This window comes from Drosophila takahashii, chromosome 2L (assembly GCF_030179915.1).
Source record: "Drosophila takahashii strain IR98-3 E-12201 chromosome 2L, DtakHiC1v2, whole genome shotgun sequence".
Classification (NCBI taxonomy): Eukaryota; Metazoa; Arthropoda; class Insecta; order Diptera; family Drosophilidae; genus Drosophila; species Drosophila takahashii.
Window position 1 is genome coordinate 25,096,937 of NC_091678.1, and position 26,555 is coordinate 25,123,491.

General features: G+C 37.0%; 1 protein-coding gene and 1 non-coding gene across 4 annotated transcripts in view; both read left to right on the forward strand.

Moving 5' to 3' along the window:
• Sema1a (semaphorin 1a) overlaps positions 1–26,555 on the forward strand; it is a 146,790-nt gene that overhangs the window by 4,925 nt on the left and 115,310 nt on the right. For all 3 annotated transcript variants that reach the window (XR_011417462.1, XM_044393617.2, XM_070211397.1), the window contains exon 3: positions 17,445–18,016. Coding sequence is in view for 2 of the 3 variants with exons in the window: in XM_044393617.2 (XP_044249552.2) it covers positions 17,776–18,016 (241 nt within the window). In the remaining variant the exon portion in view is untranslated. The remainder of the gene's footprint in view (positions 1–17,444; positions 18,017–26,555) is intronic.
• TRNAF-GAA (transfer RNA phenylalanine (anticodon GAA)) lies at positions 24,557–24,629 on the forward strand. Its single transcript has one exon. It is a non-coding gene; the product is annotated as a tRNA-Phe (tRNA).

Sequence of the window (26,555 nt, forward strand, 5' to 3'; positions counted from 1 at the left end):
TATTCAATTTCTACGATTTCATCTCGGCCAGACTGCATGTTGGCAATAACAGCTACAAAAAAATAAAACTTCGCATCCATGAGATACTTTTTTTAGATATTCCAACCAACAACGGTCCTCACAGTGCTTATGCTAATAAATTTCAATAAATTCATTAATTATTTTACGGCCTAAATCTTGCTCTCTTGTCCCCATGCATTTTGTATCTGGTGATGTTTTTTCTATCTTGCTGCTGCTGTAATCTGACTAATACGCAGTGCAGTTTCAGTTGCTTTTACCAGAATTTATAGCAAACAACACACGCAAACCGTCTAAAAAGGAATAAAAAGGAAAAAACTAAATTTGTTTCGTTTTTATTCAGAGTTGCCCTGTGGGCGTTTTGTACTAATCAAGATACACGAGTTTCAAATACTAGTTTAGCTATTTCTCTCTACATGCCCTATTTTCTTAAATTTTTTTTTTTATTTTTACCAATTACGTTCGAAACATGATTTATTTACTTTTAAAGAGAAAAAACCCTAAGTGTATCTTACAAATTGTGTTCGAATTGGCAGGATTATTTATTGACATTTCTTATCTAATTATGAATGCATACTTTCTGGGGAACTAATTTGTACGAATAAAATGACAAGAAACAGATTTTTTTTAATCTTGAACATTTTTTTATTAAAGTTTGACAACTTTCGTATATTGTTATTTACTAAAACAAGAAATTTTGGAAAATAATCTCGTCCTTGTGCCTGTATCGTTTATTTAATTATAATCATTTTTCCTTGTCAGCTCGGCTAAAAATGTGTGCGGAGCAAAATAGTCAAAGAATATTAGGTAAACAAGAAAGCAAAATAAACACTAATAAATAAAAGGACAGAGAAAAAGCGAAAAACAAACAACTACGCAGAGAAAAAAGTAAAATATTCGTCGCCTGGCGTGTTGACCAAATTAAGACCGCAAGTGGCTGGCTGACCAAAATGATTGATTTAATGACGGTATCATTGACACTCGAGTCGAGCTGCTATCTCGGCCACACCTATCGAAGATTTGGGCAAAACGGGGGTTGGCAGGGACAAATGGATTTCGCTTAATTAAATCCAAAAAAAAGGAAATTCGAAATTGAGTTATTGGATTTTTTTGACGTTGGGAAAATGTCATTTGACTTTCGTGTAAAAATATAAGTCAAAAATGGTTTAAGTAGCATAATTTTGTATGAATTAATATTTTATTCGTTTTTCGACAAATATTTTTTGACAAAAAGTTATGCAAATGATGCGAAAATTTTAACAAAAATAAATTGAAGTAGGATCATTAACCCATGTATTCTAATTATATTCATTTAAATTTACCACATTATACATTTAACATTTTATTCTTGCCCGCATACAAATTCATTGCGCGTTCAATATGGAATTTGTAAAATAAGACAATAAAATCCCAATTAAAATTTCCACTTAATCTAAAATCACTTGTGTAATAATAACCATGAATATATAATTAATTTGTTAATTAAATTATTATTAAAGTTTTTTCCGTTAAAGTGATTGTCCCTACGCCCTAATCCCACCCCTTTCCCCTTCCGTCAACACTTTTCAATGGCCAGTCGCGTGTGTAAAGTTAATTGCAAAAAAAAAGTAAACAACAAAAGCGGCTATAGTTTTTTTATGGCATTCTTTTTAATGAACCTATTGAATTATATCAGTGCGCTTCCGAAGAATTACAAGCCATGGAAAATTATTTCACAATATTCTTTGTTTATGACTTTATGGCATACTTTACTGCCGGTAAATTACAAAAATTAAAGGCATCGTCTACTCAGTTATTTGTATGCAGACTTTTTAGCAGTGTAATTTGTTTTTAGTGGCTTATAGTATGATTTAGTAACTTCCTTTGTTATGTTATCAGAAAAGCATAAAGTCAATAGGATACACATTTGCAAATGTACTTGCATTTAGTTAAATTTAAAACAAATAGCTCGTAAAGGTTCTATAAAATATCTATATCCATAGAATTGCTAATTAAACTCAATAGCATTCACAATACTAAATTAATTTGACAAATTGCATAGGCAATGGAAAAAGGGGAAAGGCAAGGGAATTGGAATCACAGTGGAGACCACATCGATTGGAAATTACAATTTGTTTATATGTTAGTTCTTTTAATTTTCCGTTTCCTTTTTAATTATTTATTTATTAAGTTTTACATGGCTTGATTGATTATTAAGCTTTAATAGTATTAAATAAGATGTATTTATTATTGATAACTATTTGCTAATATTTGTGATTTATGATTTTAATTTTACAAAATACAGTAAAAGCTTTCGAAAAAACTATCATCACGTTTTTGGTCAGGTATAAAAAATGTTGTTAGTCTGATTACTGTTTACATACTTTTGATTCATAGACTACGAACAGTTCATAAAAAATGCATGCTAAATTGTACATTAAAATTCTTTATTTTTATGTTTATGGAATGTTTAACGTGAACAATTTAGCTGTTATCATGAAAATAGCAAATACGTATAAATTTTCCGTGCAACGGATAAAAATGATGAAAAAATTGAATTCGAGTGAAAAGCAGTTAATAATTTGAATGGCTGATGGGGGTGGCGTTGGGTGAATGTGACGAAACTGCGATAAAAAGGTTGAAAATAAATAAACGCAAATGCACCAACACAAACACGAGCAGACATACAGAACTTGGCGATAAAACCATAAAAACCAGAGAACACAAATTTCCAGCAATTAAAAATTCAATGTTTGCAATTTTTTTTTGCATCCACTTATTTTTGTATATATGTATATGTAGATATTTACATTTATATAAATGGATGCATATTTTTTGGGATTTCCCCTATATTTGCATACAATTTTCATGGCGTTTGTTTTATACTTGGTTATTATTTTTAGTCCGCGATTTTCCCCATTTTATTGATATTATAAATTATGGGTTGTGCGAATTATGAAAAATCCTTTTGCCCGTTTTTTCAACGTTTTCAGCTCGGTCCGTTCGGAGTTGAATTTCATTTTTACGATTATATTAGCATCTACCCTGGAGGTTTTATGCCTTTTTTAATCGCATCTGATAAAATGAAAAATAAAAGTATGACATTTTTCATTTAAATTTCACAACTTTATATTAAACAAAATTGATTATGGATTAAGTAGTTACATTGTCCGTTAATATTTTCTATTCGTAAAAGTACAGTTATATTTATTTTTTCTCCGAATTTTATAAACTCATTTCTTCTGGTCGATAATAATTCAGTGTTCAAATGAGCAATGCGAATATATTGGAGAGCTCTTAGCGAACGGAAAACGAGACGATGCTTCTCCATTTGCAAAACAAGCATCATTAACAACGAACCATTACAAAAATAAGGGTCTAACCCCAAAAAATAATATATTTCGGTAATGCATACACTCATTTGCATTGGGAACGGAGAACCAACCCCGATAAAAAAGTCTGGTTTGGGTTCTCTGTCCTGTTTAAGTGCACTCAACGCCAAAAGTTGCGACAGCTGTAAATTGAACTTGTAGGACTCGTTGCAGGGAACTCTCATTCCACCTTTTTTACCGTTTAGCCCGGGGCAACGCCACCGCATTTAACCCATGAGCGTCCGTTGCGCTTAGTAATTTGAGCATAATTGGGTTAAGGCTGAAGTGAAAATCGCCAAGATAGAAAGTTGTGTGCATAATACAATACAAGGGGAAAAGAGTTCTGCTTCATTTGGTCTATTTCATCTCAATTAAAATTGAAATTCAAATTTAAATTGAAAATGTAAATTCCTCCTTTGCCGGTCGTCATGCCGTCCTTTGGCCTCCTGGCCTGCGAAAACATCCTGCAATGGCTTGTGGTAGTTTTCATTCTTGGCTCATCTAATGGAAGCACAGTTTGTTGAGCAAAAGTTATAAAATTAACACTTAAATGCTTCCAGATGTTGGTCCTCTTTCTCTTCAAAATTGTGAACTGAATGGGCTAATAGATCTGGATGTGACACATGTTGTGCCAATGTACGAACCATTAGGGTCGCCAAATGTTGCCTAGGCGAAATCTAATAACAATAAATTGAGCTCGGCCAATTTGTCAAGCCAGCACGTGTGTGAAGTTCTTAACAATTTCCCTTCATTCGATCGAATATTTGTAATGAGATATGCCAATCAAAAATGTATATGTTGTAAAATTGTATTGAATTGTTAAATAAATTGTATGGTTTCACTAATTTTACCAGCTTTTGCCAAACTATTAAAATTAAAATTGTAATTTAATTTACAAGTAATTCTATGATAAATGGTTAAGAATGCCGTACAAATTTTGTTATCCCAGAAAATGTTTGTTTAGTATTTGAAGAAGATGTTAAATATAATTTTCTAACAAAGTTAGTCAGCGGATGATTAAAAAAGATATAGCATAACCCAAGCAACTTTTCAACTTGTTATTCAGCTTACGCTAGCTTCAGTCAAAATTGATCGATAACCCACGTAATTCCTTATCGGTTGACATTAAAATGTCATAAAAGTCGTCCCTTTCTTTGCCAGCAAAAAGTATTAAATAACTCAACAAATTGTACACAAAGTACCACCAATTTTTTTGGGCTAGCTACTTAAGAAAAATAAAGGACTAACTGCAATGAAAGGTAGGGGTGGAAAATCAGAAAAGTAGAAAGAAGCCAAAGAAAAAGACGACAAGTCTCGGCGAATGGGAAACTTTTCTTTTAAAAAGTTACGTACACTGGATGACACTTCTGCTGGGTGGAATAAGTTGGAGGTGGGCTGTGGAAGTCTTGGCCAGATGTTGCCAGGAAAACATTAAAAGTGCAACGCCGGCGAAAACTTATTTACTTTTTCACATTTCGCAGCACTTGACTGCCCTGGCTGGTTGGCCGGGGGATGCGGCTTTTCATGCTGGACTCCAAAAAACCCCCTGACTCACTCCCACCATTTCAGCCAATGCATTTTCCGTTGTCTCATTTCGTCAGGCTACAGCACAGGGAAAAATAGTTTTTTGATTTTGGATTATTCCAAAAAACTTGAAATTGCTATCATAGATTTTGTGGAGATTTGTTTATTGATTTAAAACGTATTTTTTCATTGTGAATAGAAAATACATTTTGGATATTACCATTTCAACAACAGTTATAGGTTAACCTATGCTAAAAATGTGTTCCTTTTATATCGATATTTTTCGCAAACATCTACCTTACAAAGTATCCACATTTTCTTCAGTGTATCATGGGGAATGAGTGTGATAGCGGGCGGTAGCTGCTTGACAAGTTTGAAATTTCAATTAAATTCATTTGAACTGCGGCCGGACTTCTTGGGGTCGGTCTCTGGTAATGAGCAGGCCAGACCAGCGTAATGGCATCTTAGTTGATGCAGCCAAATGATTGCAATGTGTGTGTGTTGGCTGTTGTCAAAGTTCCGTAGTTAAGTTTGCCGGTCGAAGGTAAAGTAGAGCGATGAAAACCTATTCACCACATTTGTTACTTATTTAGTAAAAAAAAAACAATACCAAGGAAAGCAATTATAAAAATTCTTTACATATACGTTTAGGTTTTTTAGAAAATAATATTGAAATATAATATTAGAAAAAATTTGACCAATTTAGTGATTTGGGTTGTAATTTCCATTAATTACATTATTTATTTATTTTTCAAAATAAAAAAATATTTTTTTTGTAATTCTCAGATTTATATTTTTTTTGTAATTTTAGTGAATTGTTATTGGCTTAAAAAATTAACTCAGTGGGAGTAAAAGAGAGAAACCACTGTGCCGTCAATTTCGTCCAGACCAATGCGGCATTCGAGGCTCAAAGCAGTTGGACCGTAGAGATGGGGTCAACAGCGTTGACAACTCCGCTGGCGATGGGGAGTTTCTGGTCGAGGGAATGGATGGGTGACGGTATCCATCCCCGAATGTAGGGGGACTGCGGCACATACCATGGTGGTCCACTGGTCAAGTGCAGTTCCCTGTTGCTGCATTTCACCGGCGAGGATCGCCCTTTTAGAGCGTGGGCCGAGCAAATTGTGCCGTTGTCGTCGTCGTCGACCAAACGGAAAATGTCTTCATCTTCATCAATCAAAGCCCTGGCATCTGACACTCAAGTCACTCATGCAGTCACTCAGCTCAATTCAATTCCCAGAGACAATGCTGCCCCGCCCCCTTTTCAGTGGGTTGTCGTCTTGTTGCTAAATTTCAATTACAAGTGCAACAACTAAGTGCATCAAGTCAACTTTCCTGCCACATAAATGAACTTTCCTCGGCAGCCATCATTCAAAGTGTTTCCATTCATTTCGTTTCGTTGACATCGAGAAAGTTTAAAACAAGTGGGATGCACAAAAATCACACAGATAAAGATGCAGCGTAATAAAAACATACTTATTCTTTGAGTTGCAGGCACATTAAAAGAGAGAAAACCAAAACTCAAAATGATTCTTTTAAAAATCTAAAAAATAAAAAAAAGGATTTACTAATTTGTGTATCTTTTTATTTACAATTTAAAGTATTTCATTTAAATTATGCAGGTAAAAAAAATTGTTATAAATTATAGATAATATAAAAAGATCAAGAATTCAATATATTAAATAATGGTAGTTTTTCATAGCAAGATATTTATCTTATATTTTTCAAAAGATCTCTTTAAAGTAGTAAAGTCTCCAAAACATATTATATACCATTTTTGGGTCAGTATACTTTTTTTGGTGCTTAGCTCGGACACCTTCAGAAGTTAATAAATTCAATTCAAATGCGATATCTATTTGTTTGATAAATATAATTTTTAGCTACATTGTTTTACATCTGTATTGTTCCCACAATTAAAGATGGCTTTAAAGATATATGTGTTCCCCATAGTTTCTATCCCAACTTTCGTTGGCATTTGCTTCTGTCAGCAGCTGATATTGTGTGGTTGCTGCCACACCCCTTTCGCCCGCCTTTATCTCCTGCTGTTTTAGCTCAGCTTGGGGTCTGCAATATATAGTACACACAAAAAAAAAACTTGGTAAAATCAACTGTAATAATTGTCAAACAGGCCCCAACCAGCAAAATTGTCAATTCTACTAAGTAAATTGTCATTTCACAACAACAAAATACACACAATTAGCAAAGACACAAACCCAAAGCAAAAACAAAATACACGTAACTATTTTAATAGTTACGTAACTATCTTTGTTGGTCAATTTTACCAAGCAAATTTTTTTGTGTGTATGTATATTCGGATTCGGGCGTGTGTGCGACCACCAGCCGCATTTCCGTTGAGATATCCCTATCCCCCTTATCTTCCCCCGACAGTTGGCTGTCATTTGGCTTTGGCTTCGGTCTCGAGCTGCTGCTTAATTATTACAGCATAAATTATCAGCGTCTTGAGATGTGCTGCCAGAACACAGCGCTGAGTATGATTCACTCACTTAATGTAGCCCAAAGTCTCGATTTGCATACTAAGAGGCTTTTGTCGGTGGTCAAAATCCCCCACCCCCGACTCTTAACCCGCGACTGGTTCAGATAACACTCGCTTACACACGAACACATAATTCTTCGCTTTTTGTTTGCTGGAATTTATTGAAATTGATTTCGTTCGGCTCTTTTCTTTATCGACACTGAGACTCTGGGACATTACATTCGATCATTTAGGCAGGCGGCATTCGATTCCGGTTTTTATTCTCTCCTTTTCCATGTGATTTATTGATTTCTTCCCATTGTTGTTGCTGTAACACTAATGGGCGTAGGTTGAGTTAGGTTAAGGGGATGATATAAAAGAGTACAGTGGTGTCTGAAAGAAATAACCTTTTTAAAATAACCTTTTTAAAATATAGTAGTAAAAAATATTAGTAAAATCTAATAGGGCTAAGTTTTTTGTAATGTTTTTCCTTGTAGAAAGTACAGATATCTGTCACAGTTTTACCATTAAATGTAATCTGTCCCAGTTTTAAATTTAAATTTAATGTAGATAGTTTACATTGTTGCCAAGAAATGGGTTTTGGTTAATTGTAAACTTAATTACATTTTACACACACAAAATCCCCGAAATGGGTACTTACAAAACCCAAATTATGGTTTTCAATTTGCGAGAAACCACTGTGAATTTGCCATTGCCTTTGGTTAGGTGGGTTCGATTTGCTTCGGTTTTGTTGGGGTGTCGGCTTTCATTTCGATGGCTTGACGAGTGAGTTAGACACATTCGCCTTGGCCTGGGGGTGTTCCTCTTTTTTATTTTCAGTCAGTCAGGATGAGTTTGCCGTGGGAATTCGTAATTTCGTATGCAAGATGTGTGCGACAAGAGGCGAGGCTTTGTGATGGATTTTTCGCTTCCTTTTTGCACTCACCCCGTGTATCCTAAGTAAATATGATGGGTAATTTCTTTTTAAAGGTTCTGCGTGGGCCATTAGGGAAATTGCAATATCACTGATGTTTGGGCCGCAGTCCCAAAATGAAATTAAATTGGAAATGCTTTGTTTTTATCCCCCTTTTCCTTTTACTCGCGTGAGCTGAGCTGTATTTAATTTAATCTTAAACTTTTCTTCTTTTTTTGCAGGTAATAACTTCGAAGACGGTTCCCCTGAAACTCGTTTTTTATTGTTAAAAGTATTGTGCCAAACTGAAACACTGATATCGGTAATATTAAAATATTATATATTTTGGAAAATTGAACGAACTTTAAATCCAATCGTTTGATTCTTAAATGTTCAATGTTTATTGATCGTACGTACCTATACTTTTCAATTATTTTGCGAATGACACATGATTTTGTGAGATTCAAATTTGCGCTGCCTGTCTGGCGAAAGTCAGTTTCTTTGATTGGGCCAAGGAAGACAAAGACGAGAACTTGTGAGCTATTGGAGGAGATGCAAACAAAAACTTGAGCATTCAAGAAATGACAACAGAAATGTTTCTCCCCCCGCGAAAGGCCCCTCCTTATTTGGCAGTCAGATTTTTGTGCAAAAACAACAGCAAAAAGAATTCCCATGGCACGCGCTGGCGACACTTTCAAGGAGCAAACATTTTTGCAGGGTGGGCGGTGTGGTGTGTGGGTGGGAAAAGCCAAGGGCGCGCGTTTCTTGCATGTTGTGAATTTTCCTTTTTTGTTTGAACAAAAATACAGGGGGCGAAAGGAGGAAAACGAGGGCAGAGGCATGCCACAAGCAGGGTAGTAAAAGCGTGTACCGTTATACAAACATTACATAAAAATATTAAATTTATGATGCAATAAAAAAACAGTGTTAACAGGAGGGGGATAGCGAGAGCCAGCGAGAAAGCAGAAGGAGAGAGAGGGAAAGCGTGGGCGAGGCATGCGTGTGTGCGTTCTTGAAACGCCTTGAAATTCGACCAACACCAGTGGGGAATAAACCAAAAAGGAATTAACGACGACAAGAAAATAAAAATAAAGAAAAAAAGAAAAAACTATTCAGATTGAAATGGGTACTCTTTATAATATTCTATCTAAAATATATTAATTTAGTTTGCTTCACATAACATTAGGTTTTATTTTCAGAACAAGGCTTTCCTTAAAACATTTATAAAATGAAAAAAGGAGGAACGCGTTAGTCGACCTCAAAATAAATATGCCTTAATTTATATATTTTAAATATTGTTTCTTAAATAGCGGTCCAATATTTTGTATTATAACTATCTGGAAAATGTACAAAACATATCATAAAAACGATCCTACTGAAAGCGTTTAAAGGATATACAAATATTAACCACTTACATATGAATTCATCCGAAGTGACCAACTGAACCGGGCCAACCGGTTTCTATAAAAACGGTTATGACAGTCACTTTCCCAACCCCCTGGAAATGATCTTTAGAGCGTAAAATGAAAAAGGAAAACTTCTATCGATGTCAACTGTGTGCAAAGCCCTCGAGTCAAACGAGATTAAAGGGATGCTATATAGCTATATGCGAAGGAAGGGTGGTGGTGCCGTGGAGGCAATCGGTGGTGTCACGTACCTCAAACCTTTTGGGTTTTATTTATTTCCCACTCATCTTCTATTTTGCCGTCTGTCGGCTTACTTTGACTTTTGACAGCCCCCGAAAAAGTTGTGGAAATTCATGTTGATGTTCGGTTTCTCTGAGTTTTTGGGCTGAGTAAGGATCAGGCAGGGCAGACGGGAATATCACTCGTAATATGGGCACGTGCCGTCCTTCAAAGCGATGTCCTTTTAAAGGGTAAGCGAAAAAGTTTCCCTTGCTTTTATTTTGCTTCCTTTGGAGGTCAGCGGGAAGTTGTAAAAATACTAGACCTTCCATAAGTTGATAAAAAATGCAGAGTTAATTAATTGGCACACCAATAAATTGCAAAATGTATTACTAATTAAGTTCCTAAAAAACTAACAGATTACTGTGAGATTTATTATTTATCCTTTCTGCTTTCATTTCATTGGAACTTTTGGAATACTTCAGCAAATGTTTTTCAAATCACCTTGAAACTAAATTTTACTTTAACAATGGCACCCTCTAACTCATCGCGTTGGGAAAATGGGGAGCCCCGTGAAGCGTTGCATTCACCATCCATCAATTTGCATTTTTCCCCATAGCTGGGGTGGTTCGTTCTTCCACGGGTTGCCAATTTGCATTCCATATAATGAACGAAACAACAACTATTATGCAATCTCATGTTGGGCGGTGGAAGGAGATGGTCGGTTTTGGGGTTGAAAGTTAGTAAATAATCCCAAACACGCGACGACTAACAGCGCCAGCAGCAGCAGCAACAACAATAATTCTCATTCGAAATCTCGTAAATCAATTTTTTTTCTACATTCTAATTATGTGATTAAGTGATTTATGAGTTTTTGTCCCAGTTGAAACGGGGGGGTGGCGCCATCATCTCATTCTCGTCCTCTTTTCCCGATTCCATTGACCCTGCTCAACATTTTTGCTCCTGCTCGTTTTGTTGTTATATGTTTGTTGCTGTTTGAACTCTTCAAGAGGCGAATATAAAAATTTATGGGTAGCACTAAACCCGAAAAATGAGAAGAACAAAATGTGTCCGTGACATTTATGATGTGACACATTGTGTACCTAACTCACCCTCTTTTACTAACGTCCTTGTCCTCATCATAAGCACATAAAAAAAATTATTTACTTTTTGGTTGGCTTAATTTTTGTTTCTTAAATTTTCTTAAAATTGTTTGATTTTAAGGTCAGTGTTTTCTTCTTTGGCTTTTTTACTTCCCCTTTATGCTCTTTAAGTTATGAGTTTCATTGCCCTTAATTGATGGCCTCCCATTGATACCCACAAAGTGTTTCCTCAATGTGTTTCTTCTTCTCCAAATTGATTGAGCAGATCGTAAATACATTTAGTATGCTTCTTGAATTTTCAAATACTGCTCCCTCCATTTTTCCCCGTGTTTTTTAATGTCGCTTCATTCAGGTTAAGTATCCCACTAATTTGTGACAAACATCGAAATGATGTAAGTTCAAATCTGGTCCCCCAAAAACTGAGTTTGGTTCAGGGAATTTCATTAATATTTTATGGCTTGGTCTTTCGGTGTTCTTGTTTGTATCGTGATAAGGTCGAAAAGACCTAACCATACAAATGGGGATGATTGATTGTGCTTTTCTGGTTTTGTTAATGGTTAACTTTTCATCGCTTTGTACATGTCAACTTTTTGAATGGGTGGCTCTCAAAATCATTTTTTAGTCACGTTTTGTTTGGGGAAACTGCGTGGGTTGATCTATTGGATGTTTACCTAATGCAATAGAAGTTTGACTATGTTTTTGGAAATTATAATGATTTGGGTTTAAACATTTAAGATAAAGAATATTCTTTTGATTGTCTTGAGTTTTATAAATATTCTTAATCCTCGTATATCAATATCATTCCTACGACTTTTCGAGGATTACCACTCTCAGCTTCATTATTTATGAGCGAGTTTAAGCCAAAAGTAAACACGCAGCCAAAAAGGCCAAGTCAAATGGTCCGTCAGTGGCATTGGGCATACGCAAAATTTCAGGGGATTATCAAATGCAAAAGAGCTGAGAGTGCGCTGGCTGCCCCTTCTTAAAGCCCATAAATCATGGAATCAAAGTGCCACATTTTTGACTGGGTTTTGGGGTGGGGAATGCGTTAAGCCCTTTGGCCGAGGTCTAACACGTACTAAATGCTTGTCAACAGAAATAAGGAGATGGGGCTTCCCCGAACAACGTGACAGTGCGCAGACGTGACGTTGAAAGTATTTATGGGAAAATATTTGTTCAAAAATTTCTTACTGATTGTGCTGGACGCACACATGCAGCGAACGGAAAGGGAAATGTGAATTGATTTTCCAGCATAGAATAAATATGAGAAATTATCCAATGTCAATGTTATGATAGATTTTTGTACAGAATTTTGAGAAAATGTAAGTGCTTTGAATAATTTCAATTTAGAATTTCCGTATGCTTCATTCGATGCACCTATGTTTTGATAGATTTTTGAAGGGAATATTGAGGAAATTCATGTGCTTCGAATAATTTCAATTTAGAATTTCTTTATATATAATCCTATGCACCTTTCACAACTTTATCCTTTGTCAAACTATTTTTACATTTTATTCAATCACCCTTTCAACGTGCCCAGTTTATTAAAAATACCCAGCTTTTCAACGAATTTATAGAACGAAACTCCGTTTGGGCACTCAAATTGAAGGACTTTTGCTTAGCCATATCTTCCCTTTTATATCTCATTGGTTCTATCATCAAATTTCAAATTGGTTTCCATGCAGTTTTGCATAAAATTCGAAGGACTCTGGCGGCGTGAAAGTTTTCCCCTCTGGAAAATTGCTAGCTGAGAGCATCAATTTGCATGTTTGCAAAGTGTGAGCTGCAAAAACGAAATTAATAATGAATCGACTAGAGGAATCAGCATCAAACTTATCCATAACAAGCAAGAAAACAAACAAGCAACTAGGGTAGTGCAAAATGCATACTACAAGAAAATGCGGCTGCACAAAGTGTTGCCAAAAATGGAATGGAATGGAAGGCAAAGGAAAGGAAAGGAAGGGACGGAAGTTGCGAAAACTTGAGCAACCACAAAAGAATGAAATTCAAGTTGCTCGGGCAACATTAACTGAGAGCCAACAATGGTTGCTGGCAACAAGAAAAGTACAACAATAAATAGCATTATGCTAATCCAGGCCAAACAGAATGCGGCAAAAGTAAAGAAAAGCTTTTTGGGCCAGCCAGTCTTTCTGATGGCTGTGGGGTGTGGAATCCCCGGATCCCAGAAAAGGAAGCATTAGCTCCTGTCGGGGCTCGGGCAGCAGCTGCCAGGGAGACCAGAGACCGGAGCCCGGAATCGGAATAATAATTACGAGGGAAAACATCGCCAACACCAGTCCCAACTAACTAACTAGTATTTACTAAAAAATAAGTCACAACAACCACAGCAACGGCGGCAAATTGCTGGCAACCAGAGGCGAAAAAAGACTCCGAGAACGTGTCATGGCATAAGAAATAAGTATTAAATCCCCTCGAAGCACTGAGCTCGAGCTTTTTCACTGGGACAATAAACTCCAAGGCTCCAAATGAGCTTGGAATTCTGCACAGCAGATAAATTACGAGATGAGATGGGATCCAGATAAGATAATGCTAATTAGACACGATTTGCAGGAGAAAACTTGGTATTAAATAAAGGGGTGGCTAAAATTGGTTACAAAAAAGAAAGCAAGGAACTATTGGCTGGATTTTTATCTAATTGGTATCTATAAAAAACATTTTCTTACAAAAAAAAAAAAAAGGAATTATTTGAAACGTTGACCGATTTTACGTTATGTGTAGTTTTAAGCGCTTTCTCGATCTATTTAAAATTGGGAGAGTTTGTACTTCTCGCTCCCACTCATGTAATTTAAGTTTTGCTTCTTCTTCTCTTTTTCGAAGTTTTATTTGTGTGTGTTTTATTTATATTCTGGTAAAAAATTTATAAAGTTCCTCCAGCAACGTTTCCAAGAGCATTTCAATTGTTTCGAAAACGTAAATTCCAATTATTTAGATTTAGATCGCATAATTCATGGTTAGGCCATACGCAGAACGAAGATACACACACCCCACATGCGGGCAACATGTTAAATTGTCATAAGCCTTAAAAATTCCATTATGATTATTTACTCTAGTGCCGCCCACCGCCCCTTCAGCCGAAGAAGATGAACATAAAACACGAAACACAAACAAAGACACATGGACCAAGATAAGGATACAAAGTTTTCTAAACGAATAAATCTGTTTGTCCTGGTGCCAGGACACAAACACGCACGCTGCTGGTAAAAATTGTAAAATATTTTCAAACAGACACAAGCAAAGCTAATAAATGAGAACTTTTGCGCGACAACGAGAGTAAATCCCGTTTTTACAAGGATATGAAGGAGCTCAGGAGCCATTGCAGGCCAAAAGCGGGGAGGCACAACAAATCGCTGCAGGATATGCAGACAAGACAAACAAGTCACGAACCAAACCAAAGGGGCAAAAAAGGCGATAAAACACAACTGAAAATGAAGAAAAACTCGTCGGGCCGCAAAAGATTTGCAACATAAATATTTTTCATGGCAGACAAACGATAAAATAAAAACAACAACAGAAAAAAGCACAAATGGAAAACAAATGAAAAACAAAACGTGAATTGCGGCATTTATTTGTATATTAAGAGCTGATTTTTTGCGCTCAACTCTTGTGTTTGCAATGGCGGCGCGGCCATTTTGCAAAAGGCTGCAACAAAATGGCTGCCGCAAAAAACAAATTGCATTGCCTGATGAGTGTTAAGTGAGTGGGTGGTGGGCGCAAATGGGTGGTTGGGTGTCGTTACTGAAATCGCTTTTATACTTGACAATCGCGGGGGAAGCCACTAGACACTAAAGAGCTATAGAATGCATGATTTTTGCGAGGTGTCCCAATATGTATCTCTTTAAATCAGACAGCAAACATTTCTGACTTGATTATAATATATTAAGTCTATTAAAAGCAATATAAAGTGCAAACTTAATAAAAATTGTATAACTTTTTTTTAAGAAGGAATAAGAAAATTAAATAGCTGAATTTTTCTTTTTTTAATAAAGATATTTTGCAAAAATATATAAAATTTTATCTTTATTTTGTAAAAAAATATTAAGAGCTAATATTCGAAAGCGTCTGCGTAATTTATAAATTAGTTTTCTAATACGATACAAATGTAGATGTAATTGCCTAATCTCAGCAGGTCATTTTCCTGCCTTGATTCCTTTACAACCATTTTTAATGGCCTTTCTTTTGCTTTATTCTTGTTTTTTTTTTAGCAGGCATTATTTTTGAGTAATATGCGCAATGCATCAGGCTCAGACGCAGGATATCTGGACTGTTCAGTTTTTCTTCCTGCCAACCACTCGCCGTTTTTGTTGTTGTTGTTGTTCGCATTTGTTGTTTAAACACACACACACTTGACATATTCGTGCTGTCTGCAGGGATTCGGGGCATTTAATTTTTGCTAGCCATTTACGGACCCCACAGGCCCCTAAGTCTTTTTGCACAACGGAAAATTCAGTTTTCAGTTTTCCGTGCGGCGACTGCAAAACTGTGCGAAATGCAGTTGAAAAGGCCGCCCCCCGTGGGCGTGGCACTGCCTCATTTTTCGTTAGCCTGTTTTTCCGTTTGCCTCTGCATGAAAAATAATTTTAAATGCCTGGCAACAACGTCTCTCTTTTGATGGTTTTCCCCCAAAAATGTTTTATGTTTGCACTTTGTAAGCGGGTTACGAGTTGAAATAGTAGATGACTTCCGAATGCTTAGCTCTAAATAATTCCTAAGCATTGGAGATCTGTGTGTAGGAAATGTAGCAATGCAGCTAAATGAGAAACACAATTTGTTTTTGACTTATGAAAATTGTTTGGGGAAAATGTTCCATTTCAGCATAAGGAAATTTCTTTAAAATAAGATATATGCATTAAATTATTTGAATTTGTTTTGCTAAAAATGATCCTTAAAATATAAGCGTCCAAAAATCTTTATCTTATTTATTTTCGAACTACCGAAATTCAGAGCACTTAGCACTTTGACCTGTTCGTATGTCCTTTTTATGGACACTTCAAACAACTATCGACAGCTCTCGATAGTTACTGCTTTTCTCTTCAGTGACAGCGTTTTTAGTTAAATTTTGCGTGAACCCTTACAGGTACTCAACTAACACATGGCCACTTATTCACCCCTCAAATATATTCACATCCAGCCCGGCAAGTGTGTCTGTCTGCTCTTTATCTAAACTAACAATCGGCAGAGTGTAGTTACATACAACATCAAAAAGCGGCAAAGTGGATACTCGACTTAGGTGCATATACATATATACTCTGCCCTTTCGCCTCCCGTCCGTTTTGGGTCATCCTTGTGTTTGGGAAATTCCAGGGTATATAAAGATTTATTTTTGTGGTCTATGGTTTAATTTAATATTGCAGTATTTATGAATTGTTTACAGACGTGTTTAATTAAAAAAATTTTTTTTGGAGTTTTTTAAAATGTTTTCTTTTTTTATCAATTATTCTAAATCTATTAAATTTTTTTGTGAAAAAAAAAACAAAATGTATTTTTAATTAGCGGGTATTTTGTAGTCTTTTTTATATTCTAACAACTGTTTCGTTGGCACCTCGGCGCTCTGTTGACGTCATAATTAGAACGAAGCCGACACAGATGCACATGACTTGGAAAAACAAATTGCACTCTGGCCACCCAGCCACCTTGCCACACCCACCTCAAAGTTCACCTGTGGCAGATTTATGACACCGAATAACCCCATTCCGCCCCCAATTCTCCGCACCTTGTCAACCCCTTCGTGTGCTAGATTTGTACATTTTCGTGCTACATTTTAATTTCTCTACATGGAGGTGGGTGGTTTTGGTGGGTGGGCGGTTTCTGTGGGGTGTGTGCTGAAAAACTCATTAACTGTGCACGCTACTTGGCACCTTTTCTCTTCTCTACCACTCTTCGCTGGCTTTCTTTTTCCGCCTTTTCCCCCATTTATTCCTTCCTGCCTTTCATTTTCTTTTCGCCTCGCCTTGTCCTCGCTTTCTTCATTTATTTTATTTTTTGCCAGTTCTTACGGTTTTTCATTTGTGGGCGAAGGTCGCTAAACTTATCTGCATGGCACAAAAAAAAAAAACAATTTCTGCGACTCCCCAATAGGAGGGCGTGGTCATGTGCGTGTGATATTTGTTTGTGTGAGTGTGCACACACACGATTGCACAATAAGCCGATTTAAGAGAGCAGAGGGTAAGCGAGACCTACATTAAATCGAGCACAAAATGTATGCATGCGAAATTGAAAAATGTTAAAATGAGGGATAAGACGACAGTACAAATTGCGTTCAATTATTAAAAAAGCGTCTATAACAAAAATATGGTCTGTTGGTCCCATATAAGTGCTAAAAAAACAATTTAAAGAGTTCCTTAACTTTTTAAAATGAATAAATATTTCTTTTGTTATAACCTTTAACTAATTTCTTACAACTTTTTTCTCTCTTTACAGAAATGACTGACTTTTTATCCCTCAACTTCTTGTTTCCCGCTAAATAAACAAATCCCAAAGACGAATTAAGCCCTGTTATACCAAAAAGGAAAAGTTGTTGAATAAAAAATTAATCAATATATTTGCCACACAAAATATCAATTTAAAGATTAAAGTAAACTCAGATGCAGTAACTCTAAAGCACGCACAACCAAGCCAAATAAAAGCAAAATCAAATCCATTTAAATACAATAAAGTTAGACGAAAAGCACACACAGAAAATCAACAATAATAAATGTTGCAAATTTAATCAAACCAACTGGAATTTAACTAAATTTTATGCAAAATAGAAATGTTAAATTTACACAACACAAACCACAATAACAACAGCGCCAAGAACAACAACTGCAACAAAGGCCACAAAATGCATTTGACAAGTGCAACGGCGGCTAAAGCAACAATAATGAAACATAAGTTAAGCAAATTTTACGGATATGGTTGGATGCAAGTCTTCCTACTACTTACAGTCCTCGTGATTGGTAATCAAAGTGCCTGGCAGGAGAATATACGACCAAAACTCTACGTTGAATTAGGTAAGTAACCGAAGAATTTATACAAATATTTTTATCAACATTTATTTTGGTAGAAACAATTTAAGGAAAATAATAAAATACGAATGCAAACCAGAAATTTAATTTAGGCAAAATCATTGTCACAATATTTGGGTTTTCAAGAAATACAATTTACATATTTATTGGAATTTTTCTCCACAATAATCAAATTTATTCGTCATGTTTCAATGTCAGTCAAAGGAAAATGTCAAGAGAATTGGCAGTGTGACTTTCCGAGGGACATTCATTGTAACCAAATTAAGACTAAAGCAAATGTCAATTTAAATTATGAGTACTAAAGGATCCAGAGTTAGATGCAGAGAAGGCAAATCGAATCGAAGTCAACTGCCAAAAACTTTAATGACAACATTTTTATGAGCTCCAAAATGTAATTTGACTGCCAGACTCACATGCTGCCTTGCAAGGGCAATAGGAAGCCGGAAGATAGTTGGAGATATTCCGTTAAAGTTTGACATCCCAACGACGCCGCCGCCCAACTCATCAGGAAACCTTTTTGCCATCCTTCGAAAGTATCCACTTTTGGCAGGTGAAGAAGTTTGCTCAAGAAATGAAGCAATAACTTGGACAAAGCGCAAGTGCGAGCAGAGGAGACGTAGCTACTAATGCACACACTTTTTGAGATATATCCAGACATCCACACGTTTTGCTATCTTAACTATAAATAACAAAAATTCCTGGAAGACATTATTTGCATAAAAGTGGCGAAGCTTTCAGTGCTGAAATGAGTCTTGTGTGGAGGGGAAAGTGGGGTAGTTGGGCTGCTGGGTTGGTTAGCTGTTGCCAGCAGCTGTTTCCAGTGTCCTGTGTCCTCAATGTGCGACATCATCATCATCCTCATGATCGTCGTCAGGAGTTACGTTGCATATGCAAATTTTGTTCCTTACCCATTTTTTTTGGCCAAAAAGTTGGGCGACTTCTTCATCGTGCTCACGTAGGTCGGAGACAGATATATGCATGCTATATACATGTACAATGTACATAGTCCTGGATACATATGATGTACATATATCTGCACCGCTTTTTGTTTGTGCAAGATGAAGCAGAAAAAGTTGCCAGCAGCAGATGGAGAAAAAGTCGAGGCGAGCCTGGAGTTTGGCGAAGAAGAACTAAATTCTAAAAATATCTTGTGCACGCTTCAGAAATTACGTTATTAAATGTGCATTTGGCACACTCTAAAATGGGAACAGCAGAGGCAAAAACCAGTCTTCGTACGAAAATGTTGCATTCTTCAAGACAATTTCAGCATCAAAGATATGGAGTCAAATCTTTCTGAGAAGGGGTTGGAAAAGATTCCAAGCATGCCAGGAAGTAGTTCACCCAAATGTGTTTTAAAAATGATACCTTACCTATAATTTTGAATTAAGCACCACATTTGGGAAAACACTAAAACTGTCAGCAGAAAGATATAAAATGAAATGGTTGAAAACAAATTTCATGATCAGGAAATGACTTCTGGCTTCGGGAAATCGAATTTTAAAATGATTTTATTTTCGATAGTTACTTTTGCATATATGGCATTTCAGACTAGAAAGTCAAAATAAAAGTTGATAAACAATTATATTTAGTCTTTAGCATATGATATTGATTCTTAATAATCATAATTTGATTCCTAGAACCCCCTTCTGAAAATGTTCTCTTTCTGCAATGCAATTGCAATTTCTTCATGCTCAATATCTCATTAGGAAACTCATTTCTCTTCGCCAACTGCTGTTGCCAACTGGAATGAAAATTTTTTGTTATTAGTTTAGCTGTAAAATCAACTCAAGGATAATCTGTGAAGCGAACCTGTTAAGCCCCCGACCCCGACAATTACACTCGCGCAGTGCTAAACCAATTACTTAGCTCCGGTCCCCTTCATTCCGCACTGTCAGGGGACATTGCACGTGTTAAAGTTCATTTAAAATCCATCAGGGAGCCAGGGGAGGAGAGTGGGCACGGAAAAGCGTCATTTCAACGGGGTGGCTGGGTGACAATTTCTTCTTCTTCTTTACGCTGTTTGGGGCACTCGTGCATAACAGGAAAATAGGGTTAATGGGGAAATTATGAATGTGCCCAAGGAGGTGCAGACCAAATGAGCAAGGGTGCTGGTGAATATGTGAGTGGGACCATGCATTCATATGCCATTGTTGGTCAAAGGAGCGAAAAGGGTGTATATACTTGAGTAGAGTCTTTCGACCAAAAAATACCCTTTACCCATCTTTTAGGAAAAGCTGGTAAGCTATTGTAAAATCAATATTGGTTTCTATCCCTAGATTCGAGTTTTAGGAAGGAGTTTCAACTAGGATAGAAAAAATGTACTTCAAATTACCACGGATCTTTTTACTTGTCAAGACGTATTTTGTGCTTTTAGCATGTACTCACCTTCAGAACGTACCCCCTTGTACATACTTACTGGGTATAATAAAAACCAACCACCCCTTTTTTCAACGCAGTCTCCTTCTATCGTTGCCGCTTGGACCATAAAATATTACAACCCTGCGTGGCCAGAGTTGCATTTGACAGCCGCAAGTGGTTGTCATTAGGAGCTGCGACAAAACGGTCATTTAAATGCACTCTTCTTCTGGCTGTCGCTGATTCTTCTTCTTCCACTACTTGTACGCCAAAGTGGGCGCAACATTTGCGGTAAAATTACGTCTATCAAGTGGGCGGCCAGGGGCGGAAGCTAATGCTGATCGTTCTGCGGCACTTTTGCGTTGCTGAAAATCTCCCCTTCTTTTCTCGCTAAATTTTGTGGACATTTTGTAAAATGTTTCTTTTGCTTATTTTTTGCTACGTGCTAAGATTTTGTGATTACCGCAAAACCAATCTGTGGCCAAGTAAAAGACGGTGAAAAGAAGGAAAGTACATCCAATGCAAATTTACTTTCGTGGAAATTTGGTTATCGAGAAGTGATGCATTTTTTCTAAAACTAAAATATTCGAAAGTACAATAAGTTTAAAAAAAGTTTCATAAAATATTTAGCACCTGGGAACTTGTCTCTATCAGGTCGTGCCTGTTAAATTAATAATTTCCGGCCAATTGAAGCCCTCGAAGTTGAAGTCACCCAGATGCTGACCAAAGTTGCCAGCATCGACTTTAAATGACACGAACTTCCGTTGGCAGCCAATTAGGCGAGCGAAAACTGCATTACTGAGGTTCCCCACTGAGAAAAATTAGGGTCAACAAAGATATCTCTTAACTTGATACATGTCAATAAATTGACAGACTTTAAAAAATAAATTCAGATAACGGCATCAATAAAACTACAAATTATGAGTAATAAATGACTTTCCACAACGAAATGATGATGCAATTATTTCTGTGCAAGGACAGTTACTTCCTGTTTGAACAGAGTCTGCGGCCTTCGTTGAAAGTCGCCCGAAAATAGTTCTGTCGCCGACGTCTTCGACTTGGCTGTTTTTCTGGCCGTCATTAAAACTGTCTGCAACGTGTCAGAACAGCAAACATAACTGTTAATTGCCATTTGTGCGCGAAGTCGGAATTCCCCCCCTTTTTCCGGTTTCACTCGGTTCCGCCGGCACTTCGGTCTCATTTTCATATTTCGCCGCATGCGCCTCATTACAATTTAATTCACAATGTAATTGCAAGCGTTGAGTGGAATGAGAATGGGAGTGGGAGTGGGAGTGAAAGGGTGGCACATATATATATTTGTACAAGTCTAGAAATGAGGAGTTTTGGGGCAACTAAGCAGCGGGAAGGAAAGTAAGGAATGCAACCACCGACTTGGCGAAAAGTTTTCTTGCAGTTTTGCGCCACTTGACACGCGCCTCGCATAATTTCCACACGTCTTGTGTGCCGCAAAACTCGCATATGTATGCACTATTCGCCGCCCCACAGTTCTCAACCCACTACAACCGACCATTTTCCCCACGTTTCATTTCATTTCCTTGCCATATGCATTTTTGGCAGTCGTCGAAAGTCGAAAAGGGCGGAAATGCGACAACTACAAAAATGCCCCAACTTCGTTTAGCTTTCGTTTCGCATACCCCTCAACTTTCTGTCTGGCTTTGTTTCCTCTTCACTTGTCCATATTTACGTATTACTTTGATTCCATTTATATTTCTGTTAAATAAATTGTGAATTGATAATCGTCGCTGTCATCGTTTGGCTCTGTCTATATTTCGTTTGTTTAAATATGTGAGACGCATAGTTAATTTGATGATAGAGATTACGAAGGATTACTTAAGACGACCTGTAAATTGTGTTCTTAGGAAAAACTGAACATACATTTTTGTTTTATAATAATAAAGTATTTGAAATATTTTATAATAAAATTGGCGAACGATTTAAACGATAGGAGAGATTGTGACTTCAGAAGAGTAGATTATTAAAAATAGGAAAAACTAAACAATAAAGTTCTTGTAAACCAATAAATCCTTTTTGTAATTAATAAAATTTTTTATTTATTGTTTTAATTTTTAAGATATTTTAAAGTTGCAAAACTGTAAAATTCGATGGGATAAGTTTCTTCCCTTAACAAAAAAGGCTGTGCCATGAATTGGAAAGATTTAAAAGATTTAAATACGTGATATATTTTTCCCTCATTTATCTAGGCTAACATTTGAATTGGGCACATTTCGGCCATGTAATTTGAAATGGGAATTACAAATCACTGGGTTGTGCTTTAAACAAAAAAAAAAGGCAGAGAAAAACGAAGCGGAAGAGTAAATCCGAAGGGCACACCCAATCAATTATATAGACAGCAATTTTACAGCCCCCACTGGGCAGTGTCGTTCCATCCTCTCCTATAACCCATACCCTATCCATGCCTCACCCGAAACCCCGCCCCATGAATTCGTGTCCAGCCTCCCAACACTGCACTTGGGTTCGTGCGAGTGTGTCTGTGCAATTGGAACATTTCATGGATTAAACGTTTTCTTAATTGAGTGCCTCATTTTCCGGTTAGGAAGTTTTTCATGCCGAGAAAATAAATTACACACATGAGTGCAATTTGGTAGCGCCAGTCGCTCCAGGACGCAGGATGCAGTCGCCTGAATCGAGCCTTAACGGTCTTAACCTGTCCTATCTTTCTCCCGGACGGGCCTGAACTGAACAATCACCTCATAATGGCGTTAATCAAAAAGTTGCCGTGGCAATTCTGTTGATGCAGCAAGTTGCAGCTGAACGATTGAACGTTTAACGGTTTAACCTATAGATACACATAAAGAAATAGTATTTTTATTTGTACAAAGTTTTTCTACATTTTTTTTAAGTAATAGAATACAAAAACATAAGAATAATAAAGGCTTTCGACTATTATCCTAATAATATTAAGTAAAATAATATTTTTAATAAAAATATTAAATGCTTGGAATAAATCGAATAGTCAAAGGATTGTTTGTATCAGTGCACGTATATGAGGGGTTCAATGGCTTGGACTTGGTCACCAGGGAAATTAGTAATACGACAAGTGCAGCAGCATTACCACCCCGCCCCCATTTGCCCCGCTTCAACCCATCCCCGACCCATTTCAACCCACTGCATCTGTGGACAAATGAGCTCGATGGCAGCCTCGTCGTTGTCGTCGCCATTCCCATTCCCTCACCATTTTTACACATTTTACTTATTCCCTTTGTTCTGGTTGTCCTAGCTTTTTGTCTCTATAAATTTGCCACTGATCGTCCTGGTCCTGCCATGGACATGCTCGGTCCCTCTCTGCCCAACTATGTTTGTCCCTTTCTGGCTCGTCCTGGCACTTGGCCAGTAATTGAAATGGCGTAACGACTAAAAATTGAAGCGAATCCCGCTTTTCGCCGCTCACAACTCTAATGAAAAAGTTAAAGAGTTCCACCCCGGTATGCGACATACATTTGAGGTGGCTGAAAATGGGAAAAAAGAGTTGCTGACTCTAGAAAAGTTTGTGAAAAGTTAATATTGATAAATTGATTAAAAGTTTAATAATTCTACTTTGTAGAGAAGAGCAAAAGGAAAGAATGAGAATGGGGGGAAGGTAGCGATTGAAATAAGCAAACTGAAACTTATTCAACTAACACACCAAAGTGGGTAAAAATCATAAATGCATTGCCAGTTGAATGGTTAGTTTTGTAAATGAGATTATTAATGAATATTTTCTTATTTATAAATCTTTTATTTGGATGTTCAAAATAAATAAACCTAAGATCCATGGAGTCGAAAAAAGCATAGTCCTACACTTTATCTGATTCAATTAAGCTAATTCTAGAAAAAGTTAGCTTTCTATTGATAAGATTTGCAAGGCAAAATAAACATGTTGCGGTTGATCAAGCACGAAATAAAAGCAATGCAAACACATAACAGAGCTGATTTGTATTATCTCTACGCTGGCGAGCATGTACAACAAGTACCCACTCTCGGGGTTTTTTTATATATTCTCTCTGACGATACGGCTTTATATTCTTGATATGAGCAATACGACCTTTTCATCCCCGCTAAAGCGACCATATAAAAACTTGACCTTTGCCTCTCAGTTCTGATAGCTTCGCCTGCCGCCTGTGGTGAGCTTTTGTCGCTTGCCGTTCAAGTGCCGAAATAGCTCAGTTGGGAGAGCGTTAGACTGAAGATCTAAAGGTCCCCGGTTCAATCCCGGGTTTCGGCAATGATTCTTTTTTTTAATATTTTTTTTTTTGTTTAATAAAAATTAATATGAAGAGGATTTTATCTAGAAAAGAAATGTAATTCCGCACGTCATTTGCCTTCAGGAACTTTCGACATTCCTCAACGTCTCTATCGGGGACACATACATATCCGTACACTGCGCTCATTACAAAATAAAGTCGCGCCGCGTCAAGGATTAAGGATTAAGGAATGGAGGCTGATGAAATGCGACAACAACAATGACTCGCCCACTGCGCACAAATCACAATGCGAAAGAACTTTTGCCAAAACTTTTTCCCCAAACAAATGCAGAAAATGTTGTGGCACTGGCAAGAGAAAAAGAGGGAGCACAGAAATCAGCATGACAATTATAATGATAATGAGGGGGTGGGCGGGGTTTTTGGGTCTTGCGGGTTGGGGTCTTGATGAAAATGTCATTAAATGATGGCCAGGAATGCGCCCAACTACCCTCAACTACATTCAGTCAACTTGCCAACGTCATCAGGGCCATCTTCTCTCTCTGCTCGAACCCTCGCAGTCGCTTTATCCTTGTCGTCGTAGTTGGCAGCTACATTGAATGCAATTAAAAAAGTTTAACTCGGCTCCCATCTTTTTTATACGTGTATGTTTCGCCATCTCGTCGCTCGCTTTGCTCTAATTAATTTAATTAACAGGAAAATGAGTTGCTCAACAGTTGGCAACACGGTAAGTGAAAGATTTTAGCGTGTGCAAGCGCTACTCATTTCAACTTATCTGACTTTTATTTGTCGAAGGTTACAATACAAATGTCATTCCCTTAATACGATCTTTATATTTCTTGTCGGTTTTTAGACATTGAGTAACTTGTCATCACTTCTTATATTTAAAGGGAACACTAAGTAATTACATTATTACCCAGAATTTATTGTTTTTACTGCGAAGCAAAAACTTTTGGACCCTAGAGATGGCCTAGATCCTAATTACCTATTTGGACCTTCGTAGTTCTCCTGCTGGCACTAAAATAATAAACACTCTCCTCGGAAGCTCGCTAATATTTTTATTTTTTCCTCCTGAATTATGCGCCATAAAACATAAATCAGACTTTTGTCTTGGACATAAACTTTTTCAAGTTGAGGCCCCGATGTCGCTGTTGTTGTTTTCCGTAGTCGTTGGGCTGTCAGGAGCAGAGCCAGAAAGTTTTTATATGTATTTTATTTTAGTTTGCGGAAGAAGTAATCGTTTACCCCGCATGGGGACGCCTATCGTCGTTTGTGTCACCGTCCAAGGTTTCTTCACTTTCCCCACCTTTTCCGATTGGCGACCGACAACGCTAATGATCTTTGCCGATGGCGCCCACGTAACAACCTCCACTTCAGCCTGAACCTTATGTCCATCCTCTGCAGCACCATCCTCTTGCGTACCTCGATTGCAAAGTGCTCACGTGACTTCCATTTGGCTGCATTCAGTCTAGAGATGTACAACTTCCGATAGCCAATAACAAATCGACGTTTTCTTACTGATGAAAAACATGGTTTGATTGGCCTTCCTTTTCTTGAGATGAACAATAATGTCTGGAAAAGAGTTCTAACTATTTGATCGATGGAAATTTAAAAATCAGATTGACTATTTTAAATTTGCAACATTGTAAATAAATCTTTAAAACTTTTCTTATTAAACAAGACAAAGAGTTAATATACTACTGAAAGACTATATAAGAAATGTCTTGAGAATCATCAATAACCCTTTCTTTTTAAGAAATCTTTTCATAATTGAAACATCTGTTTGGTACTGCACATCATCAATCATCCTCAAAGACGTTATTAAACTAGGGCGGTCAACCCTTAACGGTTCCATTATAACTCATTACACGGGTCTCGTACGGTTATAAAGCAATTGTGGGAACAACCCTCGTTGCGATGACGTCCTCGGGAATATTACCCATTCCCAT